Source organism: Sceloporus occidentalis, unplaced genomic scaffold (genome assembly GCF_023333645.1).
Source record: "Sceloporus occidentalis isolate IW3139 unplaced genomic scaffold, rSceOcc1.0.p SCAF_8, whole genome shotgun sequence".
In the NCBI taxonomy this organism is placed as follows: Eukaryota; Metazoa; Chordata; class Lepidosauria; order Squamata; family Phrynosomatidae; genus Sceloporus; species Sceloporus occidentalis.
The window spans coordinates 14,870,680-14,898,623 of NW_028316988.1; the positions used below are offsets into that span (position 1 = coordinate 14,870,680).

Genomic DNA, 27,944 nt, shown 5'->3' on the forward strand with positions numbered 1-27,944 from the left:
GCCTTAAAGCAGGATTAGAGGGGGGAAAAGCAACCTTCCAGGTGATGTTGCCCTACAATTCCCATCATCCTCATTAGCCATGCTGCATTCAGCATGATGGGATTTGGGCTAATGGGGTTTGCATTCTTCTAGCAAATGGCAAGCCACAGCTACCCCTCTTTAATGGTTCGGACATTATTGCGTGTATTTGTTTCATGCCTTCAAGCCATTTCTGACTTATGGTGATCCTAAGGCAAACCTATCATGGGTTTTTCATGGCAAGATTTGCTCAGATAAGGTTTGCCATGGCCTTCCCTTGAGGCTGAGACCATGCGACTTGCCCAAGGTGGGTTTCATGAGTGAGCAGGGATTCGAACCCTGCTCTCCAGAGTCACTGTCCAACGTTAACATGGATGGGGAACTATTTAGAAGAGAAGCAGTGGAAGCCAAACAAGAGGTGTTTAAAGCATGATGTCTTTCATGTACAATGTTTGTATTAGATTTTTAGTGAGTTTTCAATGCAATGTGCCTATTGCTTAGAAGACTGGGTTGAATGATTACTAACAAATGCATAAATTGAAACATTCTGATTTCTGTCATCTCAGTTCTTGGCCTCAACCTCATCATAAAGGTAACAGTTCTTTGTTCCAGTTCTCGCCGACAATGTGAACTCTGCCCTGTGAAAGTGTTGATGTCACTGTGAGTCTTTAAGGTACCACAAAACTGTTGGACAGATTAACACAGGCACACCTCTGAAATGTGTTTTCACTGCATTGATCAGCAAACATCTGAACCGTACCAAGGAGAAGAGCCAACAAACATTGAGAAGGCACATGTGGGAAGTCCTGGGTTCAATCCTGGATCTCTGTAGAATCCTAGTTTGTAGTAATAGCATTTCTTCATGCCAGGAAAGCTATGTCCTCCCTGTTGTTTTTGGAGCGCAGCTACAAGTCATTCACCCTTGGCTGTGATAGATGGCACTTGTGGTGGGCACTGTAGGCCAAAAGCACCAGAGGGTTACAGTTATCTACCATGCTTTGCATTTAGAAGGTCCCACATTCAGCTGGAAAGGTTCCTTTCTGAAACCTTAGAGAGGTCTGCCAATTGGGTTAGACTAGTAATTCCCTGCCTCTGGTCTCCAGAAGTTTTGGACATCACATCTCATAATTCCTGACTTCCATGTTGGCTCAGGAATCTGGGATCTGAAGTCCAAAACAAATGGAAATGGCCAAAGGTTGGGAACCACTGGGTTAGAGTTGATTCATAGCTAGATGGAACAATAGTCTGAACTGATCACAGGAGCGATCTCTATAAAGGATGGACCCTGCCACACATCTGGAGCCTGTTCTCATTCACATGATCAACCTGTATATGGGCTTGTGGTTGAGCACCTCCTGCTATGCGCTCAGAAGGTACCAGCTACAGAGCTTACATATATATGCAAGTATTAAATCCCCATAGAAAACTAGCATGGGACAGACAGACAATCTGGGAATCTGGAACACATGGAATAGAAGTGTATGTCTACAGCCCTGAGCATTTTATTGGAGTTGACCACTTCAATGAGCAGAGGACCTGAGAAGAGGGAAGTTCAGAGTGCATCGCTCCATATTTTCCAGCCGAGTAGAAAGGACAAATTACTATGCTGAGTCAAATCTGAAGGACAGTAATTTTGGAACGGGCGGGAAAACTGTTGCCAAGCTCTATAAATCAAAGGATAGCTGTGATGTTAGACAAACTACCCTTCATGTGCGTGTGTGTGAGTGTAATATATGTATGCGTAGCCCCCGCAATCCTGAGTTATAACTAGGAAGAATCCATTATTCTGTAGAGTACTCCAAGTCATTTCTGAACTCGGCGCAGTGTTGCCATGCTCCTAAGGGGGGTTAGTAGCAAAATGCAGGATATTGTACCTTGTGCTATGATGCTCAGGAGACAGATGAATGTGAACAGCTGAAGCTAAAATAATGATGGATCAGCCTTGTAAAGGGCAAAACAAATATATAGGGAAAGGGAGGAAATAGATGTGGCTGTTGACGAAGACAAGTGGCGGTGGGCTGCGAAAGGAAGAGTCATTACTCTTGGAAAGCACGGAGAGCATTAATGTAAAAGTTTTTAAAGCCTCTGTCATGTCCTTCCTATGTTGTCGATGTTCCCAGAAACTAAAGACCCTAAGGAATTCACCGTACCCTTGAACTGATAGTGTTCCTTTGCCAGAAAAAGCAAACAGGCAGCTCAACACACAGAGATTGGCGGGTGCTTTGTGTGCCAGAGGGAGCCGTCCAAGATGCTGAGCCACAACTCCAAAATGGGTAAACCTTGATTGACTGGGGCCTGGTACAGACAGGCAAAAAGTGCCGTCCTGAGGGCAGAGTGAGGGCTGAATGTCCCCTGGGTGCCACCTTGGCATGTTCAGATGGGCGTGCCATGATGATGCCCTTTTGGCGAAGTGCCCAAACAGTGCTGCGCCAAAGGGGCATTATCAAGCTGCGCAGCAGCGGCTATGGCACCCCTTCTTGGGCACAAAAAGGAGCCAGAAAAAATGACTCCTTTTTGTACTCTGCGGAGGCCAGATCAGTGCCACAGTGTGCGTTTGCCATGGCACCGATCTGGAGCAGAAAGGGGCAGTGTCTCACTACCTCTTCCTGCCCATCTGTACCTTGCTCACACTCTCTCAGCCTCAGAGGATGGTAATGACAATCCCCCTCTGAAGAAACTTGTCAAGAAAACCCCGTGACAGGGTCACCTTAGGGTTGCCATAAGTCAGAAATGACTTGAAGGCGCACAACAACAACAATGCTTTGATTAACTCATTTCAAGATCTGAACAAATCCCAGAAGAATCATGCTCCACCTGACATGGAAGCGCGCGCACACGCATGTATCCCACTCTCTTCCATGCCAGACACAGATGCTGGTGAAACGCCAGGAATAAACTCCTCTAGAACATGGCCTCAGAGCCTCCCAAACCCACAAGAAACTAAAGATGAACTTCTTTACCAATCACACATTCTGGACTGAATTCTTAGTACAGACCCCTGCCTCTTAAGTGGCGCTAAAGTCTTAACCCTCCTCTGTGGATCTGCCCTGGTACATCTCTTCCCACTCCGGTCCTATGCTAGACTTCTGCCTTCGACACTTTTGTACTCATCTGTCTGAGATTCCCAATTTGATGCCCTGCTGGTTGGTGATGCATGAGGATGATGGCGACTTGATGGGGAGGCTGTTTGATATGCAGCGAAGCCAATCCATTAGCAGACGCAGCAGCTGTTGCTGGTTGACATCAAAGGGTGCTAACAAGGTACTAAAAGGAGAACTTTGCCAGGATTCCCTGCCACCCCGCGGCAAGCTGCATTCTTGGGGTGATGGCATGGCCCTGCCCTCCTCCATTTCTTTTAATTAAAGAACAATCCAGTCCTCCTCCCTTCCCCATGTTTCAATCACAGGCCTCCCTCCCCAAAGCTGTTGGTTTCTGGTTTTTACTCCTCCTCCACCTGCCCCTTTCCTCTGTACCAGGTGTGTGTTGCGGCTGTTGTTTTGTTGTTGTTTTTATGAAGCGCCAGGAGCATCTCTGCTGCAGTTTCATTAAATGTTGCCAGCAAAGCAGTTGCTAATATTTAGAGGACGCCACCGAATATTTGCAAAAAGCAACCATTTACTCCCGGCAGAAGTACTCTATTAAAGATATTTTCCCCCAATTGTAATAATGAACAAAAGGAGCCAAGCTTAATAATAATAATAATAATAATAATAATAATAATAACAACAACAACAACAACAACAATAATAATAATGGTAGAACCGTTTAGGCAATTTAGCTTGTGTGTTTCCTTTCGGTGTTGCAAAACGGCATTAGTAATCAGGCATTTCTGATGTTCCAGAAGTAGGACCCCATCACCTTCATCTTATTCTTAATGGATTTTATTTTATTGTATATTTGTTTGTTTTGATATGAATCTCTGCTGCTGATGCTTTTTTCCTCCTCCTCCTCCTCCTCCTCCTCTTGTGCTGGAAGATAGTGGAAATAAGCAATTGTCCAAATGTTTGTTTTCCAGACCAAATGGTTTCTCATTTTGGCTCCTTTAATCTTGCCTTCAAAGCCTCCCGTTTTCTCGGTCCATTTTCAATCCTGGTGCCAACCCTGGGTTTAGCCACTGGGTTCCTGTCCATCTGATACAAGCCACAAAGGAAAACGGAGGACCAATTTTTTGCACGCCTACTATTTCGTCTTTGTTTTCAAGCGACCAAAATGGGGCTGAAATGGAAACCCGTGTGTTGTCCTTTAGATGTTTCTCCCGTTCGCATGGGAGTCATTTAGCTGCATGCAACATTTTGCTTGCTGGAAATAATGCATAAAGCTGCCTTTGAACAAGTCACCGTCGGTCCATCTCAGCTGTCTGTCGGCTGCTTTTGGCTCTTCGGGGATCGACTAAAATAGGAGCAGACAATTTTGATTGGTTAGGGGAGGCAGTTTTCATCTGTGGCACCATTGGGAAGTTTCACAGAGTGCCAAAATGTATTTTTTTTAATATAAAAAAGTTCTAGACATCAATTTCTGATAGGCCCTCCATATCCGCTGGGACACCTCTCTGGGAATCTCTAGGTCCTTCAGCGTATCTCCATGGCCAACATCTGCCAGACGCTGACCATAGAATTGCGCCGGAGGACCTAGGAACCTCTAGGTCCTCCAGCATGACCTCTGGCAGACGTCGACCACAGAGTTGCACTGGAGGAGATATAGATTCCTAGACTGCATGTATTAGTCAGATCCATGAATCTGCAAAAGTCAAAGCTGCAAATGTGGAGCCCTGACTGTCTTTCATTTATAAACTGACTCACCACTCCTGAATTCTTCTAGGAGAGATAGGCCTGATACAGACAGGCCAAAATAAAGCTGCTTCGAGTCACTTTGCTAGTATGCTGTTTAAATGATACATGTGTCCTAAGAGTCCAGAAGCTGCACCAAAGCCATGCTCCAGTCCTAAGGACTGGAGTGCAGCTTTGGTGCAGCTTCCAGACTCTTAGGACCCATGCATCATAGAAACACCATACCTCCAAAGTGACCTGAAGCAGCTTTATTTTGGCCTGTCTGTATAGGGCCATAGTTTACCTATTTAGAGGTCACCTGAACAGTTAATGTGTATGTGTATGTGTATAAATATATCAATCTATAGATTTCCATTATAGCTGCAGACTACAAAGGGAAGTGGGTGAGATTTTGCACTGTGGCATACTCTGGTTTGGGTCGCCAAGTAGCCAATCATGCCTCTTATGGGATGAACCCATTTCACTCCCTCGCCTTTCACATTTTCTGCCCCATCCCCAGCATTTAATATTCCACGGCTCTCACATAACCTTTGCTTCTCAATAGGCACTTTGCTTGGCCTAAGTGTGAGGCCTGCAAGCCCTTTGTGTGTCCAAGAAGAAAATTGTTGTTTTTGTTGTTATCATTATAGTCATTGTCATTGTCACATCGTCCTCTTTTTATTGTGAGCGACTTTCACTCTACCAACAAATATTTAGTCCTTGGCCCTCTGGGATTTGCTTCCCATGGTGACCTTGACAAATGTCATTTGAAACGGCAGCTCTGCTATGAAGAATGTCGAGACGGTAGAAATAGCACCCTCTTACTCAGCATATCTGTTTTCGGTGTGCATTTATGGACCTTCTTGCTGACTGCAGGGACGAAAAAGAAGGCCATCCCTTATCTCTCTGTCCCTATCTCCAGTTTTAAATTCCTCCTCTTTCCAAGTCCAAGATCAAGCTTGTCTCGGCCTCCATCCCTTATTCCTATAATGCAAGCATTGATCTAAGCCCTTCTAAAGAATATCCGCCAGATGTTTAACCTACAGTTCAGCCTTTTAAAAATCTTTATTTCTGAATCCAAGGAGTGTGTATGTGTGTTTGTGTGTGTGGAGAAAAGGGTTACCTCTGTACATTCTTTTTGCCTCTCCACTCACTCCTTGGCCTTTTTGTGGTCAACTGGGGAGGAATCCAGGAAAGCTTAAGATGTCTGTGGGATATGCATGCAGAGCGATCTCTGTGCAGATCCAGTTACTTATTTAAAAGGGCATTAAAGATTAAAATATCTCCTAACCCAACTACTGAAGCTGTGTTCCCAAGAGAAAGAAACACTTAGGGATAGTAAACGTACATAGAAGTGGGGAGAGCTGCTTGCTGCCCATAACTAAGCAATGAAACAAGATTAATGATTCCATGCGTATAGATCTTGGCAGACTTAGATTTATTATTATTACTATTATTATTATTTGGTAGGGTGAGGTTTCCACATTTTTGTCTGGTCTGATATCTACATAGTCTCTAGGTCTGATATCTACAGTAGTCTCTGATCCCCAGAGGAGAAATGTTCCCCAACTTCAAGAGAGCATGTTCTCTGCTCGTCTCTGCAGCAAGAATATTGGCTTAAGGATCCCATAACCATAGTTTCCTTCCAAGATAAAGCTGGAAGACAAGCTCAAAATGAGCTTTCCAGTATGGAGTCCAGCTTTCCCAATTTAGGCTTCCTAGCAAACGGTGATGATGTTGCATTGGAAATCAGGGGAGACAATCCGGGTATGCAAGGATATTCATGAACATCCCTTACGATTCTTCCATATTTATTTGGAAAGGGGAGAAAGAAACCTATGAGCCTATGGCATGTTCCCGACATCCAAGATGAGGTTTGTCCATGTCTGAAACTTGTGATGTTGTTGTTCCTTCCTATAGGAAAATTCACTCTGAGTGGTAATAGTGTCAGCTCTCCTTATCCACTGACTTTTTATCCATGGATTCAAGTATCCACAGCTTGAAAATATATTTTTTAAAATGTATAAATTCCAAATAGCAAACTTTGATTTTCCATTTTATATAAGAAACACCATTTTACTGTGCCATTGTATTTAATGGGACTTTAGCATCCACAGATTTTGTTATCCACGGAGGGTCCTGGAACCAAACCCCAGCGGATAACAAGGACCCACTAAATGGTTTCCAAATCTTTTCCAGAGGTCAGTGAACGCTACATCTTACAACAGCCATTTGTTCAGAGTTTATCTCCACAACCCATCCCTAGTTTCCTCCCCTAGTTTGAATAAATAATCTGTGCAAAACTTTGCTCTCCGGCCGACGTACCGACCAGTCAGGAGAAAGCTCCTGCGGGGATGTATTGACTAAGGATGGATCGCCCACGATTATCCAGAAAGAATTATTGGCTGAGTTGGCTATTGATTTTCTCATAATTTCCCAGCCCTCCTTCAGCTTCGTGTCACCAGAGAGGCAGATCACAAATTGAACTGCGGCTGAATTGCGGCAGGATTGATTAAAGCTCATGGTAATTATTGCTTCTCTGTTGCTCAAGGAAGACGGATCAATGATAGCAATAACCGATAGGGTTTTTAAAGGCAGTCTCAGGGAATGGGCACAAGGGCGTTCCCATTTGCACTGGTATGGGAGATATTTGGGAACAGCTGGATCGGGGCACGCAAGTTGTCTGTGTGCCACCAGCTATCAATGTATTATAAGTGTGGCATAGTGGTTTGGATGTTGCACTTTGGAGACCAGGGTTCAATTCTCATCTTGGCCATGAAACTCACTGGTTGACCTTAAGAAATTATCTCGGTCTCAGGGAAAGCCAATGCTTATGAACAAATCTTGCCAAGAAAACCCCAACATGGGTTCTCTGTAGGCTTGCCATAAATCTGAAATGACTTCAAGACTACTACAGAGTTAAGAGACACAGTTACAATTTCATGCAGCCAGTGATTTCTATCTGCTCCCCCCACCAGAATTTAGAAGACAAGCCAACCCTGCAAGGACCAAAGTGAATCAAACCAGAGTCTCATATACTCACCAACCAGCTACTTGTTTAGGGAGAATATTAAAAGATATTCAGTGAATGTTCAGAAGAGTTTCTGGGGGAACCCTAATTTTTGAGAATTGTGGACTGACAAGAATCTTTTTTGCAACTGGGAAAATACTCAGTGCAAAATTCACGCATGGATTTTGGGGCTGCATGTGCTATTTTTCTGCGCAGGAAACACTTTCTCTGTAGAAAATTGTTGTTTTTTCTGTGCAAAAAGAAAAAAAGAATGAATTTTAAGCACTAGAAGTCCCAAATTCCTGTCCCAGGAAACTGTGCATGGTTCATACGCTCCATGCTGCAGCTCTATGTTTTTGGAAACCAACACGTTTCTTGCCAGAGAAAGAAACAAAAGTGCATTCCCTCCCTTGCTTCAAGTTTCTGGTTCTTGACAGTGGAAAACTGCACCTGGATAATGCATCTTGGTTTAAGAAAAGAGCACATGGTATTTCTCTGCCCCAGAAAAGCCACTAAACCCCATATTAGCCACCTTCTTCCCTCCAAGCCACCTCTGCCCTCATATCTGCAACCTGTCGGAGGGTGTTTGCCGCAGACTTTCCAACCTGCTTTGTTGAGTCCTTGCTCTTTGGCAAGAGCCCCAAAGCTTTTTGGCACACAGAATCCCTGGAGCAAGGATGATGAAGTACTTGCAATTAAAGACCGAGGCACTTGAAAGTGTGAAATAGTTTGCAGATATTAAGTTAATCATGACGATACAGGTTTATTTAACCAATAAATATATTACCGTGAACCCCGAGTCAATGCCAGGAGTCCTCCTTCCACTCAGCTCTGGTTTAAACTTGCAGCGAGGTTTGTTGCTCTGTCCCTGTCCTATTCTCAACCCTTTCAATCTCACTCTCAAATTCTGGTTCTGAAATCTGGGGTGACCTTGGTCACTTTCCAGACCTTGAGTTGTTGCTTTGGAGGCAAACCTTTGTCTCATTTCAAGCCACCCTATATTTTCCTCCTTTCATCCCAGTGGAAACACTTGGTCATATATTGAAGGAGAGCCAGAATAGTTTAGTGGTTTGAGCATTGGACTTTGGAGATCTGGGTTAGATTCCTTGCTTGGCCTTGCAAGTCCACCTTGGGCATGTCACACACTCTCAGCCCCAGAAAACTCCAGGATAGGATTGCCTTAGAGTTACCATAAATCAGAAATGACTTGAAGTCACACAACTACAACAACCACATGTACTGAAACGTGCCGAAATCTGGAGATAACCAACATTTGGGTCAGGTTACTAGTCTTTAACAAAACTGGTGACGTTGTCATAACTTGGCTGGAGTGAGGGATTCTGGGAGTCGCAGTCCAACACGTCTGGGGGACCTAGGTCGAGAAAGGCTGCACTCCATTTTATTTGGCCCTTGGGTTGAAATAGGGAGATAAGGAGAGAAAGTTTGTTGTTGTTTTGTAAGTGTCAGTGCATGATTTGGCGTTGAACAGGCTGAAAGCTAGAGACTCGTTCCTTCTATTTACAGATGCAACCGGAGTTAATTATATTTCGTGTCACCGGTGGCCTGGTGTGGCCAAGCCCATAAGCAGCAATGACAGGGACTGCCTGCTGATATATAGGGTTGTGATCACACATAAATGCATGCCTTCCCCCCTCCTCCCTTTCCCTTTTATTCCCCTTTTTTAAACAGAAAAAATGTCGCAGTTTTATAACCTTGCCTGCACTTGACAGGGGCTGTTTATAACCCGTGTTTGCGCATCTCCCGGTGCTGGTTGTGGCTCAGCTCATCTCATCTTCAGGAATGCCATAATGCATTTTTAATTGGGAGCTGCTGTTGAGCCACATTTATTATCTCCGCCATGGCCTCCTAAGGGCTACTCTTTCTCTTGCTCCCCACTCCCCCATATCTTGTTCTTATTTTTCTCTCTCTCGGACGTGAAAGAAAATAAATAAGGGTGGAATTGGAGCGGTTGTTTAATAAGGGAGACTATTGATTGATGTTGCCGGATGTTTGCTTGCCTTAAACATTGGGGCCAGGCAGAGCTTGCTGGGAGAATGGGAAAAAGAGCTCAGAACACATTTTTTTAGCCAGGAGTCTTATAGTTGAGGATCAATGGCCCGTTACAGACGGGCCTTAAAGTGTGTGCTCCACGCGTGCTAGGGTTAGAAAGGGGTGTCCTTTCCGGATGCCCCCAACCCTAGCACGTGTGGAGCGAGCACAAAATGGTGGCAGCCGTTCCACACGGCCGCCGCCATTATGACATCACAACTGCGCCGCCTCTATACGGGGCGGCGCGGACATGACATCACGCCGCGCCAGGGCGCATAATGCACCTTTTCCCCGGCCGCAAAAGGAGCTCCGAAACGGAGCTCCTTTTGCCGTTTGCGTCGCTGGGCGCAGCCTTCAGACGGCTGCACCCAGCGACGCAGAGGAGAAAGGGGCCAAGCGGCCCCTTTCTCCTCCTCCCCACCACCGCGGGGTGTCCTTGGGGCTTGAAGCCCCAAGGACACCCCTTTCCAGGCTGCGGGGAAGGGGCCTTTTGCCACTTCCCCACAGCCTGGAAAGCGGCAGATTGGGGCCTCAGTGGCTGCCGCTCTGGCCACTGAGGCCCCGATACACCGGGGAAAGGTGCGCCTACAGGCTGCCCCAAAGGGGCGGTCTGTAATGCGCCAATGTAACCACCAGGAGGCCACAGCCTCAGCTGGGAAAGATTGGAAAGGATCCGTGTGGATCCTGAATCCTCAGTTGAGTGCTCTTTGATGGTGACTTCTACAGAAGCTCCCTAGTTTTATTGGTGGGTTTTTCGGTCTATGTGGCCATGTTCCAGAAGAGTTTATTCTTGACCTTTCGTCCGCATCTGTGGCTGGCATCTTCAGAGAATGCTGGTATGGAAGAGAGTGGGGTGTGTGTATAGATATATATATGTATACACACACACACACACACACACACACACACACACACTGTGTGGGATATATATACCCAGGGTCAAAAGGATATATCTATATATCTATATCTCTCTATCTATCTATCTATACCCCACTCTCTTCCATACCAGCATTCTCTGAAGATGCCAGCCAAAGAGGATGGTGAAACATCAGGAATAAAGTCTTCTAGAACATGCCCACCTAGCCCCCAAAACCCACAAAAACCTATGGATGCCGGCCATGAAAGCCTTCAACTTCACAGAAGCTCCCTAGCTTTGGTCCTCCAGATCTTTCGGACTTCATCTTCCGGAAGCCCTATCCAGTTTGGCCAACAATCAGGAATTTTCTGGGAGCTGAAGTCCAATTCATCTGGAGGATCCAAGTTTGCTCTAGGATGGCGATCCCAACCAAGCCATAGCCTTCGCTGTTGCTGGCAGCATTCTCCATCTTAGAGTTACAGCTTTTATTTCAAGGCATTTGCCACCTGGATGCGCAAGAACTGAGCTGGTTTTTGCTGGAGAGATGAAGTCAGTCATTGGGGAGGTTCAGGGAGGACATTAAAAGTTGGATGGCAGGTGAGAGATCTTCATACTCTTTGACTTCTTTTGTGCTGAGAGATGTTTAAAAAAATCCCGCTTCCATGGCATCCATATTATTGAACTCATGATTATGCAACACAAATGAGAGCCCAGTAACCCAAGGCTTGGAGCTGAATCCATCCACCTCAAGGCCCCAACCCAACTTTCCAGTGTTACTCTGATGGCCTGTTCCATAAAATGCCTCTTCTAGGACATAATTACTTGCAGTCAAGCTGAAACATGGTGATATCTTTGCTCTTTTCGCCTCTGGCCCTGCCATCCACTCACATATGGGCCCTGGGATAACTTCTCTGAATTGCAATTTGACCTTGGGGTTGGAAAATGTTCCCTGGCATTGCATTAACAACTCCCAGGAGCTTGGACGCCTTACCTGTTTTGCAGGGCTGAGCGCAGAAGGTCAGATGCATAGGTCTTGCAGCAATGACCATTGTTCTTGTACCAGGCCCAGGGAGACCGTAAAATCTTTCTTCAAGCGCAGAGGCCATTGAGCGATGCTGCTTTGCCTGCCATTACCGCTGGTCTCAAAATAATGTACGCCTTTAGAAAGGGAATTTTGGACGGGGCGGCATTGCTTGGGATCACAGCTTTTGCTATCATTTTTGCAATGTGAATCATAGACTCATAGAGCTGGAAGAGACTTCCAAGGGCCATCCAGTCCAAACCAGTTCTGCCATGGAGGAATACATAATCAAAGCTCTCCTGAGAGATGGCTATCCAAAGAAGAGTCCACCATACTCCAAGACAGTATATTCCACTGTGGAACGACTCTTACCAACAGTACATTCTTCCTAACGTTGAGGTGGAATCTCTTTTCTTGTAGTTTGAGCCCATTGCTCCATATCCTAGTCTCTGGAGCAGCAGAAAGCAGCTTCTCCTTCCATATGACTTCCCTTCCAATATTGAAACATGGCTACCATGTCACCTCATAACCTTCTCTTCTCCAGGCTAAACATACCCAGCTCTGTCAGCTGCTCCTCATAGGGCTTGGTGGTTTCGAAACCTTTCACCACTTTGGTCACTGTCCTCTTCCTATAATGTTTACCTTTGACTGATCTCCTCCTACTCTTCTCTATGCAGTGCCCTGAGGAACTGAGACCCATGAAGGATGGCACCGGCTGCTATGACTACTCCAAAGGGATTGACTGCTCTGATGGCTTCAACGGCGGTTGCGAACAGTTGTGCCTCCAGCAAAGCCTCCCTCTACCTTCAGAACCTCTGTCCAGCACCATCCATATGTTCTGCGGGTAAGTCGCTGGCCTTTGCCTTGGCATCAGGCCTCCAAACTGAACAGATTGCAACCCCTGGGGTCTGCTGTAGGCTCTCTTTCCATTGGACTCTGTTTCTAGGTTGAAGCTACAGCACTTAAAGTGGTGTCAAACTGCATTTTCTATACCTCAGACGCATCTGAGGAAGTAGATCAAGTCTACAGGTGAAGGTTTTCCCCTTTCCATTCACCTAACTCTGTCAGCTACTTTAACTCGAAGGCAAAGGAGCAGCAGGCAGGGGCTGCGTTACACACATTTCTTTGTCATGTGTATTCAGGCCTTTATTAAAGGGCTCATTAAGTTTATTTTGTGGAATTAAAACCCTCTGCCCTGATTGCAGTGTTCAGTATTTGCTGAATTTGAAATATTTACAGCGTGGGATGAATATTAATTGGAGAAGTGTTTTTGGGGAGAGAGACAGAAAAAGACGCTTTGGAGGAGCTGAATTATTGGTAGAAAAGCCCAAATACAAGAAGGCGATTCTTGCTGGCAATATGATCCAGCCCCTACCATCTCCATCTCCACCTCAAAAATACCAAAGCACCAATGTTTTGCCCCTAGATGGTCTCCGATGCCCTTTGTGGAATGTGGGAGCATTTTTGCCATGCTTTTAAGGCCCCCCCCCCCCCCGGGACATTTTAGACCCAGAATAGCCATTTTTTCCAGTTTGCTTCTAGACAAAGAAAAAGGCTTTTCCTGGGTCTAAATTGCATTTGGGGACAGGAACAGTTTTGCCCCCTGCGGCCACATGTGGGCCCATGGACTGCATATCTGGATCTCTGAACCATTGCTAATGTTGTTTGCTGGATCTTGGTTGTAGTAGATCGTAGAACAGGTAAGTGTATGATAACCCTAGATTCTTCTGATGCCTCGTTCCTATATACAAACAGAAGAGAGCACCTCTTTGCTCCCTTGTGTTACTTAGCTCTTTGTGTCCAGGAAGCAATGGGAAAACTCTATATCACTTCCCCGTTCCACCCAATTTCCCCTGGATCTTTATTCTTTTTGCGGCTTCGTCTCATGCCAGCTGCTGCTGTGTCTCAATGCCATCCTGACCTTCAGAGGCACAGGACGGGTAGATTTGCTCAGCGGCGAAGCAGGTTCCTAGAAGTAACTCCAAGGAACATCTGTCAATTCCTGACACATCCAGGTGCTCAGACAGCGGAGGAGATTTGTGCTGTGTACCAGCCCTTCGTAGATCCCTGAGGATTTGGGTTCATCAACTACTTTGTTGTGTGTGTGACTTTATTGTCCAGAATAGGGAAGAAGGGGGTAAAGAGGAGTTTGAATTCCATGGAAGAATAACCGTCTCCAGTGAAGGGCGTTGAAGCAACCATCTTAGCAAAAGCTTTCCAGTTCAACCAGGGATTGGAGGCAAATTTCACATTGATAGGATAGGAGCACAAGAATTGACACTTCAGCCTGGCTAGATATCTACTTGTCTTGCTATCTAGCTATCCATCCATCATCTATCTATCCAACCATTCTCTTGTCCATCCTTATAAGATTTGTGCCAGTCACGAGGATTTTGTTGGATGAATTAATAGTCAACCAGCATAAACTGGGGCTGATGTGAGTCTCTTTGGGAACCGTTTTTTGATAAGCTCTCGAGAATCTGGAACACTTTTTTAAAATCAAAATGTAAATGCTAAACGAACGTTGTTGTTAATCATTGTGTGTTTGGGTTCCCAGCTGCGTGGAGGAATACAAGCTGGCACCCGACGGCAAATCCTGCCTCATGCTGTCAGACGTCTGCGAAGGGTCCAAGTGCCTCAAGCCGGACGCGAAATTCAACGACACCCTTTTTGGAGAGATGTTGCATGGCTACAACAACCGGACGCTCCACGTCAACCAAGGGCAAGTCTTCCAGATGACGTTCAGGTAGGTCATCCTTTGCCTCCGATCATCCACCTTGGTCATTTCATTGAAACCTGAAGTCTCTTCTTAAATCGGTCTGACTGGAGCAACTAAAACCCATCATGTCTTTATGCTGAAGGTCTAAGATTTCAAATCATAGCATCATTCGTTTTCTTTCCCTTGTAGTTGAAAGCAGACGTTTTGTTTGAAGAAGAGGGTGATATGCAATGAAATAGATGCCCAAATGGCTCTGTTCCCTTTAAATGGGCACAGGGTGGCCAGATGTCCTAACCGCAAAGGAGGACAAGGCACCGCAAAATGTTGGACATTCAGGAAAAAAAATGTAGGAGATTGCCAAATAAAAACTAAAAACATACAGATGTAAATTTCACGCTTCCTAGTCATGCTCAAAATGGAGGACATTTTTGAAATTCCTCCTGGACAGTAGGTTGAAAGGTAGAACACGTCCTGGAAAAGGAGGACATGTGGTTACCCTGAATGGCCAGAGCTTACTAGATTTGGAGCAGATGGGTTTATTTTTAGGAAACAGCTCGACTGTCTCAGTCTATGGAGTTGCTTTTTTGTGATTCAAAAGGAAGCAGGACTCCCATTCCTTAGCCAACCCCGGGACCCAGAGGACTTGATTCTCTCCTCCTTGGTGTTTTAAAGGTGTAATTTTTCTTAATGAATGCAGTTGTTAAGTTTCGCTCTTGGACACAGCCTGCCATAGGAGTGACTTAGAAGCCCTCCGAGCCTTTTGCTGATACAGCAAACCCATTCTCCCCTGTCCTTTCCAGGAGAGGAAGGTTGATGATGCTGCAAATCTTTAGGCTACACTTGTCGCAAAATGCATTGGCTTGCTCTTCTCCACCTGCCTGGAGTGATCACTGGATTTTTGAATCCTATGGAGAATAATTAGGGAGAAATTCCAGAGAAACGTCTGCATTAATCTGTAGTATCCCCCCCCCCCCCAAAAAAAAGGGGGAAATACATAGAAACATCTCTGCAAAGTGGGCTGGCTGAGCAAGCTGCCCAAGACGTATCCTATGAGTTTCATAGCGCATTATGCTATTATTTATTCTTTTATTTATTTAAAGATAAGTCGTGCTTTTACGTGAAAGAGGATTTCAGGACCAAGTATGTAGGAATGAAACATTCAGGATAACAAACAAAGCAATCTGCCTCAACTACTCTGTAGGACCAGGGTGGTGAATCTGGCTCTACAGGTCCCTCATTCACACTACGTAATGAACCAAATTTTGCGTTGGATCATTTCAAATCAATGGAGCATTTCGACACCAAATAGATATCCAGACTATTGGTGGCTGCAATTGAACCTGCCCATTTCAATTTAACCCACTTGACGTTCACATTAACAGTTGGATCGATTCAAAATGGTGTCTCCATGAGCGAAATCACAGGGATGATCGCACCACAGGGAACCGAATCCAACCGACAACGCGTTTGCACTTGTGTTGAACCGCACCGTTTTAAATTGGATTTGAAAGTACTGGTTTAAATGGGTTTAGTGCTGCCTCCTCCCGCAAACCACATTGGAGAAATTCGGCACCAGTGTGAACAAGAGTCCTTTAAAGAGGTTTAAGCCATTTTGAAAACCAGTTCATTATATAGTATGAATGAGGCCCAGGTGTCACAGAACTCCATCTCCCATCAGCAATATGCACCATGATGAAGAGTGATGGGAGCTGTAGTCCCCAAGTTTCTTCATTTTTGCTCTAGCGTTTCCTTTCTCAGTTCACAATTTTATCTTTCTGTCCTGCTACTTTCCTTGCGCAGAGAGAAATAAAATTGACCTTTCTTTCCAGGGGCTGCTGGGTTAATAAGCCGCATAGATTTGTCACTTTATCCAAGAGTTCTTTGTTTCCTAGTTGTTGAAAATGACTCTCTCCTTCCACGGCGCGCATTACATCTGGAGTTTCTATGGCTGTTGTTGGTTGGGGCTTTGGTGGAGAATTGCCATTGCATCCCTCTGTAACAAAGAAGGGAAGAAGAGAGGTTTAATGGAGGATAAATTATTAACCGAAAGATGTAATTTCCCCCAATTTTCAAAGACACTCGAGAACCTCTCTGCGCATCAAGGGTGCCAGCTGTTGGAGAAGCCCTTAATTTGGTGCATGCGAAACATCGCAGGATGCTGCCTAATTCAGGGGATTAAAAGCCCCCGTTTTGACAACCCAAGAGCAGGAACGCATTGCCAGAACAGGGGGATGCATATTTTACAGGGATTTGTCACCGCTTTGGATGCCTTGACTAGATGGATGAGTCAGAGTGCTTCCTGTGCCTCTGCAGCGTCAGGGTCCATAATAAATAGGCTAGTCTCTCTCTCTTGAGTGCACAAAAGCATGTGTGGCAAAAACCCAAGCACTGGATGCTGGGGATATTTTGCCAGGCATCATTGTGGGCAATGCCTTGTACCAGGTCAGACCATAGGTACCTCTTCCTCAGTGTTGTGCCAACCAGTTTTTGCTCTCCTTTGTTGTTGTTGTGTGCCTTCATTTCCGAGTTACGGAGGCCCTAAGGTGAACCTATCATAGGGGTTTTCGGAGGCTGAGAGTGTGTGACTTGGCCAAGGTTACCCAGTGGGTTTCTCCATGGCCAATTCAGGGATTCACCTAGCTCCTCCGAACCTTAAGAGTCTCTCCGGAGAGGAGGCCTTTAGACAGCTCCATCGGATGTAGGGTAAAGACACAGGGGGAAACCCAAAGAGAAATGCTTCCAATCTTCATGTAATTTGCTTGCCTGTTTGGAAGATGCTTCCTCCTCCATCGAACTTGAAAAATTTGGCACGGGGAAGGAATAGAAATTTTGCAAACGTTCGGTTCCACTCATTATTATTTTTCTCCTCTTTCCCCCATCTTTAGAAGTTAATCCGGCTTTTCCGATCCAAAGTGTCAAGCTTTTGTTTCAAGCAGAGTTATGTTAACGTTGTCAGGCTTCATGTCGGGTCATTGAACCGACAGAGGAAGGAATTGTCATAATATTGATGGGAGGTTTTGGCAAGTTAATTTCAAGGCTGTCGCTTGGCATCTCCCTTGCTGTTGCTTCTTAATAAAGAAAACCTCCGCAATGATTATGGGTCACAGATGATGGCTGGGAAGCAACCCTTGCGAAGTTGGACATGGCAAGCAAATGTTTTCTATTTCTTCCTTGGTCATCACTCTTTTATTCATCCATCCCGGACACTGCTGTGGATGATCAATACCCCAAGCAGAGTTTGGGAGACTGAATAGATATTGTTGAATTCGGAGACATAGCCATGTTATGATGGAACATCAGGATGCAAAAGGATCTTGTAGCACCTTTGAGACTAACTGGCCAAAAGAAGTTGTAGCGTAAGCTTTTGCAGACTTGGTCTACCTCCTCAAATGCAAATCTATTATGGGTTTGGGTTTTGGAGTGAGGGTCACTTTGAGAGTTATTTTTGTTTCACCACAACAGATACTATGGTCACAGGGTTAAGCCATAACATTTTGGCAACTGGAGAAAGAGACCCATTTGTGTTTCTGCTTATGTTTCATTCTCCCCTGCCCTTTAGTGAATTTTTGAGTTGTTGTCATCCAGTGAAGGAAATCTTGGCCAGTGAATCGTACGAGTTTTAATTGATTAAATCTGCATTAATGAATGTATGAATACAATCATAGTTTGGGGGGGAGAAAGAAAAGAAACTGTCTATTGAGGATACTTCTCTGCATTGAAGAAGACACTGGCTGCTGCAAAAATGGAGAAGTAAAGCAGTTTGACACCACTTAAACGTCCATGGTTCAGTGCTATGGAATTCTGGGATTTGTAGTTTTGTGATCTTTGTAGCCTTCTTTCTCCAAGAGCTCTGGTGCCACAACAAACTACAGTTCCATAGGATGGAGCTATGAGAGTTAAGGCAATGCCAAACTGCATTAGTTATGCCATGCAGATTAGACCACTGAGGCCATGAAGCCTCTGGAGAAGTTGTTGTTGTGTACCTTCAAGTTGTTTCCAATTTATGGTGACCCTAAAGAGAACCTATCCTGGGGTTTTCTTGGCAAGATTTGCTCAGAAGAGGTTGAGGCTGAGAGAGTGTGACTTGCCCAAGGTCACCCAATGGGTTTCATGGCCAAGTTGGGGATTGAACCCTGGTCTCCAAAGTCCAACATCCAAACCACTGTGCCCATTATTCTTTTTGTTCATGCAAACATGCTGTAGGCTGGCATTTTCCCACCTGCTCCTGCTCCTGCTGTATTCCCAAACTTTGGTCCTACAAGTGTTTTGGACTTCAGCTCCCAGAAGTCTCAGGCAGCTTGGTCAAGAGTCAGGTATAATGGGAGCTGAAGTCCAAAACTTCTGGAGGCCCAAGGTTTGGGAATCACTGGACTAGATGCTCCCCAGTGTAAGGATGCTTTGCTAATGTGTATGCTTACTGTACACTGAGATCTGGTTGTGGATGATGGGGTTTGATTTAAGGAGTGGATGGCCCTACAGTGACAGAGAGGCCTTGGGGGCATCTTTGCCTCTGTCTCTCCCAGCTCTGTAGTTCTCCGAAATGTTTTATCTCTCCAACAACGTATTGACCGACCCTGGCAGAGAGCACCCTGCAATTCACATCTAGGGATGGAAATCAGCTCTCTTAGATCATTGAGGACATTTTGAATAGCTCTTGGGGGATATTAAACGTAAAGCATGCAACAACATTAGATTAATTTCATTGATTTTCAAAAGAGGGGGTCTTTCGATACACCTGCATGTATAAAGAATAATTGCTCTGTTTATTATTCCTGCCCTGGAGAGCTCTGCGTTCCTCAGCACCTTGAATAGCTTGTTTACCTCTTACCCTTCAGCTTGGCATAATAGATAGATCTGCTTTCCTGGGGCCGGCTTCTATTTCATTCCCTTTTTATTATTGGCTTTGTCTGCAATTCTATTACCTGCTCAGAGCTCGAAAGCCTCCAGACATATTGGTTGGGAGGTAATGATGGCGGGGATTTTTTTGAACCCAGGCTAATGGCTCTGAAATGCACGCCGTGCCCAAGAAGACTGGGCCGAGCGGCATGCTGGCTGGAGCGAGAAATGCAAACCCCTTTTGCCATTTCGCATTGCTCCAGTGGCAATTGGGCGGCCCACTTGCTATGCACGCTCACGCAGGGAAATTCAAAGGCGCGTGCAGAAAAACAAAGGCCTCACGCCATCCGAGAATGTGGCATTCGTTCCTTGCAATCTATTTTGGAGACGTGCTGGGTCCCCTGCTGTCCCCAACGCCTGTTTAAGATAATTTGGCCTTTGCATCTTTTCTGCATGCAGATGAGTCCTGCAAGGTCACCAAGCCCTGATGCAAACACACAAGTGGGCAAATGCTGTGGCTGAGTTCATCTTCGACGTTCTTAAGATTGCGAAGACTCACGGATCATCTCCTTTCTTGGTTATAACTGTTACATTTTTATCCGTTGCAGTGATTCCCAAACTCTAGTAACTCTCACCTTCCTTGCAATGAGTTTAAAGTAACCCCATGGCTCTACACCTTTCCCCTGGGAGCCACCATGGAGCAGTGGTTTGAGCATTGGACCACGACTGTGGAGACCAGATTTCGATCCCCAGCTTGGCCACAAAACCCTCTGGGTGACCATAGGTAAGTCACACTCTCTCAGCCTCAGAGGAAGGCCATGGCAAGCCTCCTTTGAGCAAATCTCGCCAAGGAAACCCCATGATAGGTTTGCCTTAGCATTGCCACAACTCAGAAACGACTTGAAGTTTCTTCAGAGGGGGTTTGCCATTACCATTTTCTAGGGCTGAGAGAGTGTGACTTGCCCAAAGTGACCCAGTATATTTCCGTGGCTGAGCTGGGATTCAGTGCAGAAGGAAAGAAAGAAAGAAAGAAAGAAAGAAAAGAAAGAAAGAAAGAAAGGGTAAATGTAATGTTTTCTTTTTATTGATAACAGATTTATTTCTGTTTGGCTGTTTGCGAGTTTTTCTGCTTCGGTGATTTGTGTCAGGTTGGAGGGCAATGGATCAAGCGAAATGAATAGATGGAATAGCGGCTTGGAGTAAGACAGGTGTATGTGCCTTTCATAAATTAAATATCTCAGCAGTTATTTTTTATGATCTCTCGCCTAGTGTTAGTTGTTTCACTGTATTGCTTTTAAATAATTGTAGCTGATTTATTCATTATTATGACATTTTATTGTGTGCGTTTGACATTTACAAGCAGTCCTGCATCTCTGTGTGTGGATAATTGTCGGTGGGCGGGCGGGTAGATGGATGGAAGGAAGGAAAGAAAAGAAAAGAAAAGAAAAGAAGGAAGGAAGAGCTCTCAATAGCTTCAAGCTACAGAGAGAGAATCTACTGAAGTTCTAACTAAAATCTGCCAACAATATGGAAGACAAAACAATGGCCACAGACTGGAAATGTTCAATATACATTCACATCTTTGAGAAAGGGGACACCAGGGAATGAAGCAACCACCGGACCATTGCATTAATCTTCCATGCAAAGAAAGTTATGCTCAGAATTACATTCACTATATGTGCCTTCAAGTTGCTGCTTGACTTTGGAGACTCCATGAATTTCATAGGGTTTTCTTAAGCAAGGAGTACACAGAGGTAGTTTTGCTGGCTCCTTCCTCTGAAATATTGACCACAGCACCTGGAATTTATTGGCGCTCTCCCATCCAAGGACTAACCAGTGCTGATCCAGCTAGGCTTTCAAGATCAGACAGTATCCAGTGCTTTTGGCATACTTGTATGGAGAAACACCAGCTGTTCAAAATTGGTTAAGGAAATGAAGAGGCATGCAGGATCATATTGCGAGCCGAAAGAGAATATAGCTGAAATATACATGGTCAGAAGATTTAAACAAGAAATCCGATCCAAACATTAATTTGAAAACTGTTGAAAACACATTCAGATCCTAAGAAAAACGACAGCAGATCCCATTAAAAAGAGGTCCTTTTGCACAGCCAGTCAGAAGAGGAAAGCCTGATCTTGCAACCTACCAGTCTGCATCTGGAAACTTGCTTTATTATCAAGGATTGGCCAAAACAAATCTTTCTGGAACATTTCCTAGAAGGAGAACATCCTTCCTCTTTCTATCCAAGAAAACTGGCAAATAAAAATATTAATGGTTTTTCCATCCGCACATTACAGTCTCGACGCTTCCCTCTCTCCATCCACCTTTGCCTCACCATCGCACAAAGCGAGTCTCTTCAGCAGATGTTTGTAATCTGCTCAGCGGGTGAAAATAGTCATTATCTTGTTAGCTTGCTGTGGTGAAGGAAGTTCAGATTTGCATTTCTACAGATAATCACTGAGTAAGCAGACAAAGGGAAAGCCTTTCTCATCCAACAACCCTAATTGGCCTGAGCATGGATCCACCAGTGGAGCAACACATGCACACACCCATCGCCACATTCCTATTGCGCACACCCCTTGCCACATTTGCACCCACATTGCAGAAATAATCCAGTTCGATGCCACTTGAACCGTCATGGCTTCATGCTGTGGGATTCTGGGAATTGTAGTTTGCTGTGGCACCAGAGCTCTCTGACAGAGAAGGCTAGAGTCTCACATGAGGTCTTGCTCATGAGCTTGGTTAGTAGTCACTAGAAGAAGGCCTTTGGCTCTGATCTAACATGGCTCCACATCCATCCTTAAGCAATTCCCTCTCTGTATATAACTATACAGAACCAAAAAAAAAAACATGCAGGAAATTGGATTCTCGTTGTGCAAAGTGTTTCCATCGCACCTCCGAATTCAGGATGTCGGTCTTGAAGGCTTAGCCTTCGACGGGAAATAGGCAGAGATCCTCGTCTGTTGTGAAAATGCTTGCTAGGGCTCAAATCGGACGAGAGCGGAGTCTGAAAAAGGTGTGAGACGTCCATCACAGAAGGTGAAGCTACCTGTGGGTCTAATGTACATGACGGCAACCTTTAGAAAAGACTGGGCCTCTCCTTGTTTAAGAGTTAAAGTGAAACTGAGGTTCTTATGAGGTTTAGCTGAGGTCTGAGAATGTCTTGACAGATTTGGAGTAAGGTTTGGACAGATCTTCATGAATGGAGATGGAGAAGCAGATGGAGGACCTTGACATAAATCCTTTTCATATAGGGTTGCCATTCATCCCAGAAAACTGGGGAAAACCTGGATTGAAAGGCCTGAAAATATGCAACAAAACAATGTTAAATGTCAAAATGTGGAGTGAGTGTGTGTGAGTGATTTTTTGGGTGTCTGTGTGTGAGGGATAATCCTCCCAATCCAGTCCTGTATACTTTTGATCCAGTTCTGCGGAAGAGAATTATGGCAACATCTATGTATTAGATGTGTTGCTGCTGTTGTTGTTCTTGTGTGCCTTTGAGTCGTTTCCAACTTACGGTGACCTTAAAGCGAACATATAAAGGGGGTTTCATGGCAAGATTTGTTCCGAGGAGGTTTGCCATGGCCTTCCCTCTGAAGCTGAGAGCATGTGACATACCTAAGGTCAATCCACACTACCTTCTCTCTACTAAATCAGTACAACTTTTTACGACAGCCAAGTCTTTCTATAGCCCCAACGCCGAGAGAGAGGTTGTCGCAGCCTCCGGATCCAGCTTCCTTGCCGATACGGTCTGGACTTTATTACCGGAGATAGCTCTCTCTCTCTGCATTTCTATCTCTCTTTCTTCCTTGGACAGTCAGGGGATGATGCAGTTTCTGGCACGAGGCAGAAATAGCTGACCTAGGAGGTCCTTACTGTCTCTAACTTTTTATGATTCTAATTTTAACCTGGGATTATTGCACAGTTACTCCCCATTATTAAGCAATGTGGCAGAAATTGGTTTTACAATTATAATAATAACTGAGATTTATTAAGCACCTCGCCTCTCATTCCCTTGGGAAGCCAAAGTGCTTTCTTTGTCTTTATCTCCCAACCCTGCCTCCCATATTTTGTTTTGCTTTTCTGGAAGAACGAGATGAACTTTGCTGTTGGCTGCGGCTGTTGTTGCTGTTGTTGTTGTGTGCTTTCAAGTCGTTTCTGACATATGCCAACCCTAAGGTGAACCTATTATGGGGCTTTCTTGGTGAGATTTGTTCGGAGGAGGTTTGCCATGGCCTCCCCCTAAGGCTGAGAGAGTTTGACTTGCCCAATATCACACAATGGGTTTTCATGGCTGACCCAGGATTTGAACCCTCATCTAGAGTCATAGTCCAACGCTCAAGCCACTACACCACACTAGCTTGGCCTTAGGGTCTCCATAAGTCGGAAATGCTTGGAACAACAACCTACCTTACAAATCATGAGCTGATCTTCCGTGATTGGTTGTATTGCAATTCTACACCAATGTATTTATTTGATTCCTGAAAGTCTGGAGTTGTTTAGCGTCTCTGGAATCATCATTACTTATCAGTTATGAAATTAAATGGATTTAACAGCATATATTTTCCCATCCAAATCCATAGTTCAGAGGAGAAAAAAAGCCCATACACAACATGAACCGGATTCTGTTGTTTCCATGCTGCATATCTCAACCCTTCCTTCCTGACAGTATGTGTCCTCTTGATCTGACCACCGTGAATTGCAAACTCTTTGAATTTTCAAAGGCTAACATAACGCTGGATGAGTAACATACAGCCCATCCTTAGGTATATTTAACCACCTAATTCTGAAGAAGAGTTCTGCAGAAATGCAAACATTGGCTTCATTTGAGCACGAATTGACCCAACGAAAGTTTCTCCCCTCTGCATGTTCCATGGAGCCATTTCTCCAGCAGTAGTTTATTGAATATCTTTCACATTACACAGTTTTGACACTTGGATACCACTAACTGTCATGGCCTCATCCTAGGGGTATGCAGGAATTTGTAGCTTCGTAGGGTATTTGTATGTCTGCACCAGAGAGTCCTAGTGCCTCATTGAACTGCAAATCCCAGGATTCTTTAGGAGACAGCCATAGTAAATAAAGTGGTACCATAGTGCTACAATTTTGTAGTGTGAAAGAGACCTTGGCCTGCACCAGTGGCTTTCCAGGTGCTGTTGGCCTGCAGTTCCCATCATTCCTTGCTTCTCCTTGCAGCATTTGAGACTGATGGCCATTGCAATCCAGAAACAGATGACTATCCATTCCATTTGCAGACTAGAAAGTACAGTAACATGCGGAGGGAAACACATTGCCCAGTCTCTATCTGCAACCCATCTCCACTTCATTTGCAGACTAGAAAGACTAGAGAGTCCAACAACATTTGGAGGGAAATGCATTGCCCGGTCTCTATCTGTAACCCATTTCCTCCGCTTGATTTGCAGACTAGAAAGATTAGAAAGTCCAGCGACATGTGGAGGACATCATATTGGCCAGTTTCTATATCTTCCACTCCATTTGCAGAATGGAAAGACTAGAAAGTCCAACAGCATGTGGAGGGCAATGCATTGCCCAGTCTCTATCTATATCCCGTCTTCATCTTGTCTCACTCCAGAAATCTCTTCCTCTTTAAAAGCAGACAACGTGCTCAGATGCCCTCTCCTTCAGAACCAGAGGTCGGGCTGTTTTGGTTGCCCTCCTTTCCTTTCCAGCTTCCAGATTACCCCAGAGCAGCTTAATGGCATGTCATAACCCGGCAGGGGTTGATCCAGGGGAGGAACTGCTGAACGGATGTGGCAGGTGGTGTTCACAGAGAGGAGTGAAGTGCGCTCAGACGTCATGCTGCCGTTTCCTCCCTCCCGTTGCAGAGATGACAGCTAGTGCCAGATGTTTGGTTCCTGGAAGGGCCAACAAGTGAACATCTGGAAGGTTAGAAGGCATTGCCGGTTGTCATTATGAAGCCCCTGAGCTTCATGCAGTTGATGAGAAAGTGTGCATCCCTTGTGGGCAATATGCTGATCAGATTGATGTTATGAATGGAAAAGACGCCACTGCATGAGATGGAGCGATGAAGTCTACATTCTTCCTCCATTTCCCTGTGTTTTCCTTCTCTCGCTTCCCGCTCCTGCCATCTAAAAGAAAGTTTTGCCTTTCCCAGTTTGCATGACATAAAGAAATGCTGCACCTTTGAGGTTGAGAGAGAGTGACTTGCCCAAGGTCACCCAATGGGTTTATATAGGGACCACACAACACTTGCACCTGCCACATGGATCCAGAATCTCTACTTGGCCCCTGTTGATGGATAGGTTCTTGCAAGATGTGACCAAGAGAAGTATTATTATTTTTGAGCAATCATGTAAGAAGGAAGGGAAAGCATGTTGCAATATCTTCTGAATTCTGATATTTACAAGGAATCCTTGGAGATGTTCATTGCACATTTGCTTGTCAGCTTGTCTTGTTTTTAGATTATATATCTAAAGCACTGCTCCTTTTAGTTGTCAGTCAGATGAAGGATGAGAAACTTAGACTTGTGAAGTTGCAGCGGTTACATGAAAAGGAAGGGGGGGGGGATAGATTAAAGCTAACACCACAAGCTGCAACACTCCATAAAAACGTACAGTCTGGCCCCTCTGTAGTCTGTAGTGACAGAGGACCTGCTTTGCATGGAAGGAAAATGCCAGTTCACTCTCTGGCATCTTCAGGTGTGGTTGGCACAGAACCCTTCCTGAAACCCCGGAGAACTTCTGCCAGGCAAATTAGATAAGTCTAAACTAAAAGGATCCGTTTTCTGACTTAGTACAAGGCATCTTGGGAAGCTTTTGTCCTAGAGAATAAAAAACGTAGTCAGCATGATTTATGGCTGGAACAACATAGAAGTATCTGCATTTAAGATTGCATAGAACAGTTGTAGCATCATGTAATGACAAAGTATATTCTCAATTAGAATGGGGCAGGTGTTATCCTACAGTTGGCTTTGCTACCTTTGAGCATGGGGCTCATGCTGATACCATCACAGCCTTTTTGAGAGATACACAATTCCTCTTCATCCAGCAGAAGAGAAGATAATCTTCTGTTATGAACAAAGTGTGTTGAAATGCAAAGCCACTGAATCCAAGGGCCCTCCATCCAATCAGAGGAACAATTGATCCTTGATTAACTAATCCTTCCAACTGGATAATTGTATCAACCAAAATCACATTGCAGACTCCTTTGCTTAAGGCCCAACGTGGGCCTGGGGAATGCAGTGTAGCAGGGTTACCAACAAAAGCATATTCAATCTACTCAGTGCTCAAATACTAGGGCATGTGGAGCTTTAGGTTTACACCTTTATCCTGTGCATGCCCATTGGGAAGGGCAGATTATGAGGAGCCCAGCCAGGATGGTGCAATAGTTTGAAGCATGGAAACTTGGACTGCTTTGAAACAGGTGTTTTAGGTGTCCCTATCTTAGTAAGCTCTGATGTATAACTTCAGAGACCCTCAGCCCTCTGGATAGTAAAGGATGGATTTATTCATCTCTTTAGGGTATTTATACCACACCGTTCAACCCAAAGATTCCCAGAGCGGTTTGTTGTTGTTGTTAGCTGCCCATAGAATCATAGAGCTGGAAGCATGGCAGCCCTGTGGATGAAACATCAGCCTAACCTACTTTGCAGACTTGTTGTGCAGCCAAGTTGTCCATACGCATGGCTGCTCTGGGGGCACGCTTGATATGAGGGAACCATTGTTTTACTTGATGCGCATTAAGCAGGCAGCCAAAAGTCTTCCTTTCCTTTCCCACTCGCTGCCTGACTCTGATGCAACTAGGAAAGGTTGAGTTCTTTAAACATCCCCGTAATGTTCTGCCAGCACATCATTCCTGCTTCTTCTTGCAAGAGGATTAACTGCCTGACAGGTGTGAACTTTTAAAAAGCACATTGTATTTGAGTTAGGGGGTCTGTGGTGGAAAGGTTGTGTAATACTGTATTTGCTTGAACTACATGACTCCGCAGAAGCCCATCCTTGTACTCTCTCTGTGCACACAGAGAAAAGGCCCAGAAAGACAAACCGTTCCTCCGGATTACTTTGCACCCGATCTGCATGGATCTAAGGCTTGGCGTAAGCCGCTGCAGATGCCTCCAAGAAAAGAAGACAGCCCTTGGTTTTCCCCAGAAGTTGGGAGCGAGAAAAGTTAGCACTTGACAATCTCTTGCCGCCGTGACTTTGTAATTAAGGCATAAATCGAGGGTTTTATGCTTTAACATCGCATCATACATAGGAACAAGGTGTTGCCGTGGGAGCCATAAATTTCCCCCGAATCTGTTTTCGTTCCATGCCAAGTCTTCTGACATTCCCAGTAGACACTCCAGAGGATGCGAGATCCTTTGCGTATCCAGAGTTTAAAGCACAGGGGAGACAGTTTAGTAGAATAAGCAAGAGAGCGGGTTGGAAACAAAGAAGGGAAAAGGAAACATCGAATCAAGCACTTAGGTGCCTTGTTAGAAAGTCTGACTTGCCTTTGTTTTTGTGGCACTCGAAAGCACGGTTGAGTACCTTTTGTTGGGGTGCTTTTGTTTCAAGATGCATTGCAGCACTCTCTGATGCGTCTTCTGGTAGTCATGGAGTCTGGTCGACTTGGTTAACTTATGCATGTAGCACCATGGCCTTTCAGCGCCCCTAAATCCAGAATGGGCAGAAGTAGATATGGATCCA

At 45.0% G+C, this 27,944-nt stretch overlaps 2 protein-coding genes across 7 annotated transcripts in view; one reads left to right on the forward strand and one right to left on the reverse strand.

The window, feature by feature from the left end:
• The window catches only part of ASTN2 (astrotactin 2), a 321,258-nt gene that overhangs the window by 201,038 nt on the left and 92,276 nt on the right, over positions 1-27,944 (forward strand). For both annotated transcript variants that reach the window (XM_089534892.1, XM_089534893.1), the window contains exons 12-13: positions 12,398-12,564; positions 14,278-14,466. In XM_089534892.1, coding sequence (XP_089391018.1) covers positions 12,398-12,564; positions 14,278-14,466 — 356 coding nt within the window. The remainder of the gene's footprint in view (positions 1-12,397; positions 12,565-14,277; positions 14,467-27,944) is intronic.
• The window catches only part of TRIM32 (tripartite motif containing 32), a 47,896-nt gene continuing 23,755 nt past the window's right edge, over positions 3,804-27,944 (reverse strand). For 3 of the 5 annotated variants that reach the window (XM_089534895.1, XM_089534896.1, XM_089534894.1), the window contains one exon: positions 16,257-16,432. The gene's annotated coding sequence lies outside the window, so the exon portion shown is untranslated. Of the gene's footprint in view, positions 4,408-16,256; positions 16,433-27,803; positions 27,909-27,944 lie in introns of those variants that run through there. The other 2 variants (XM_089534897.1, XM_089534899.1) reach the window with 2 other exon arrangements.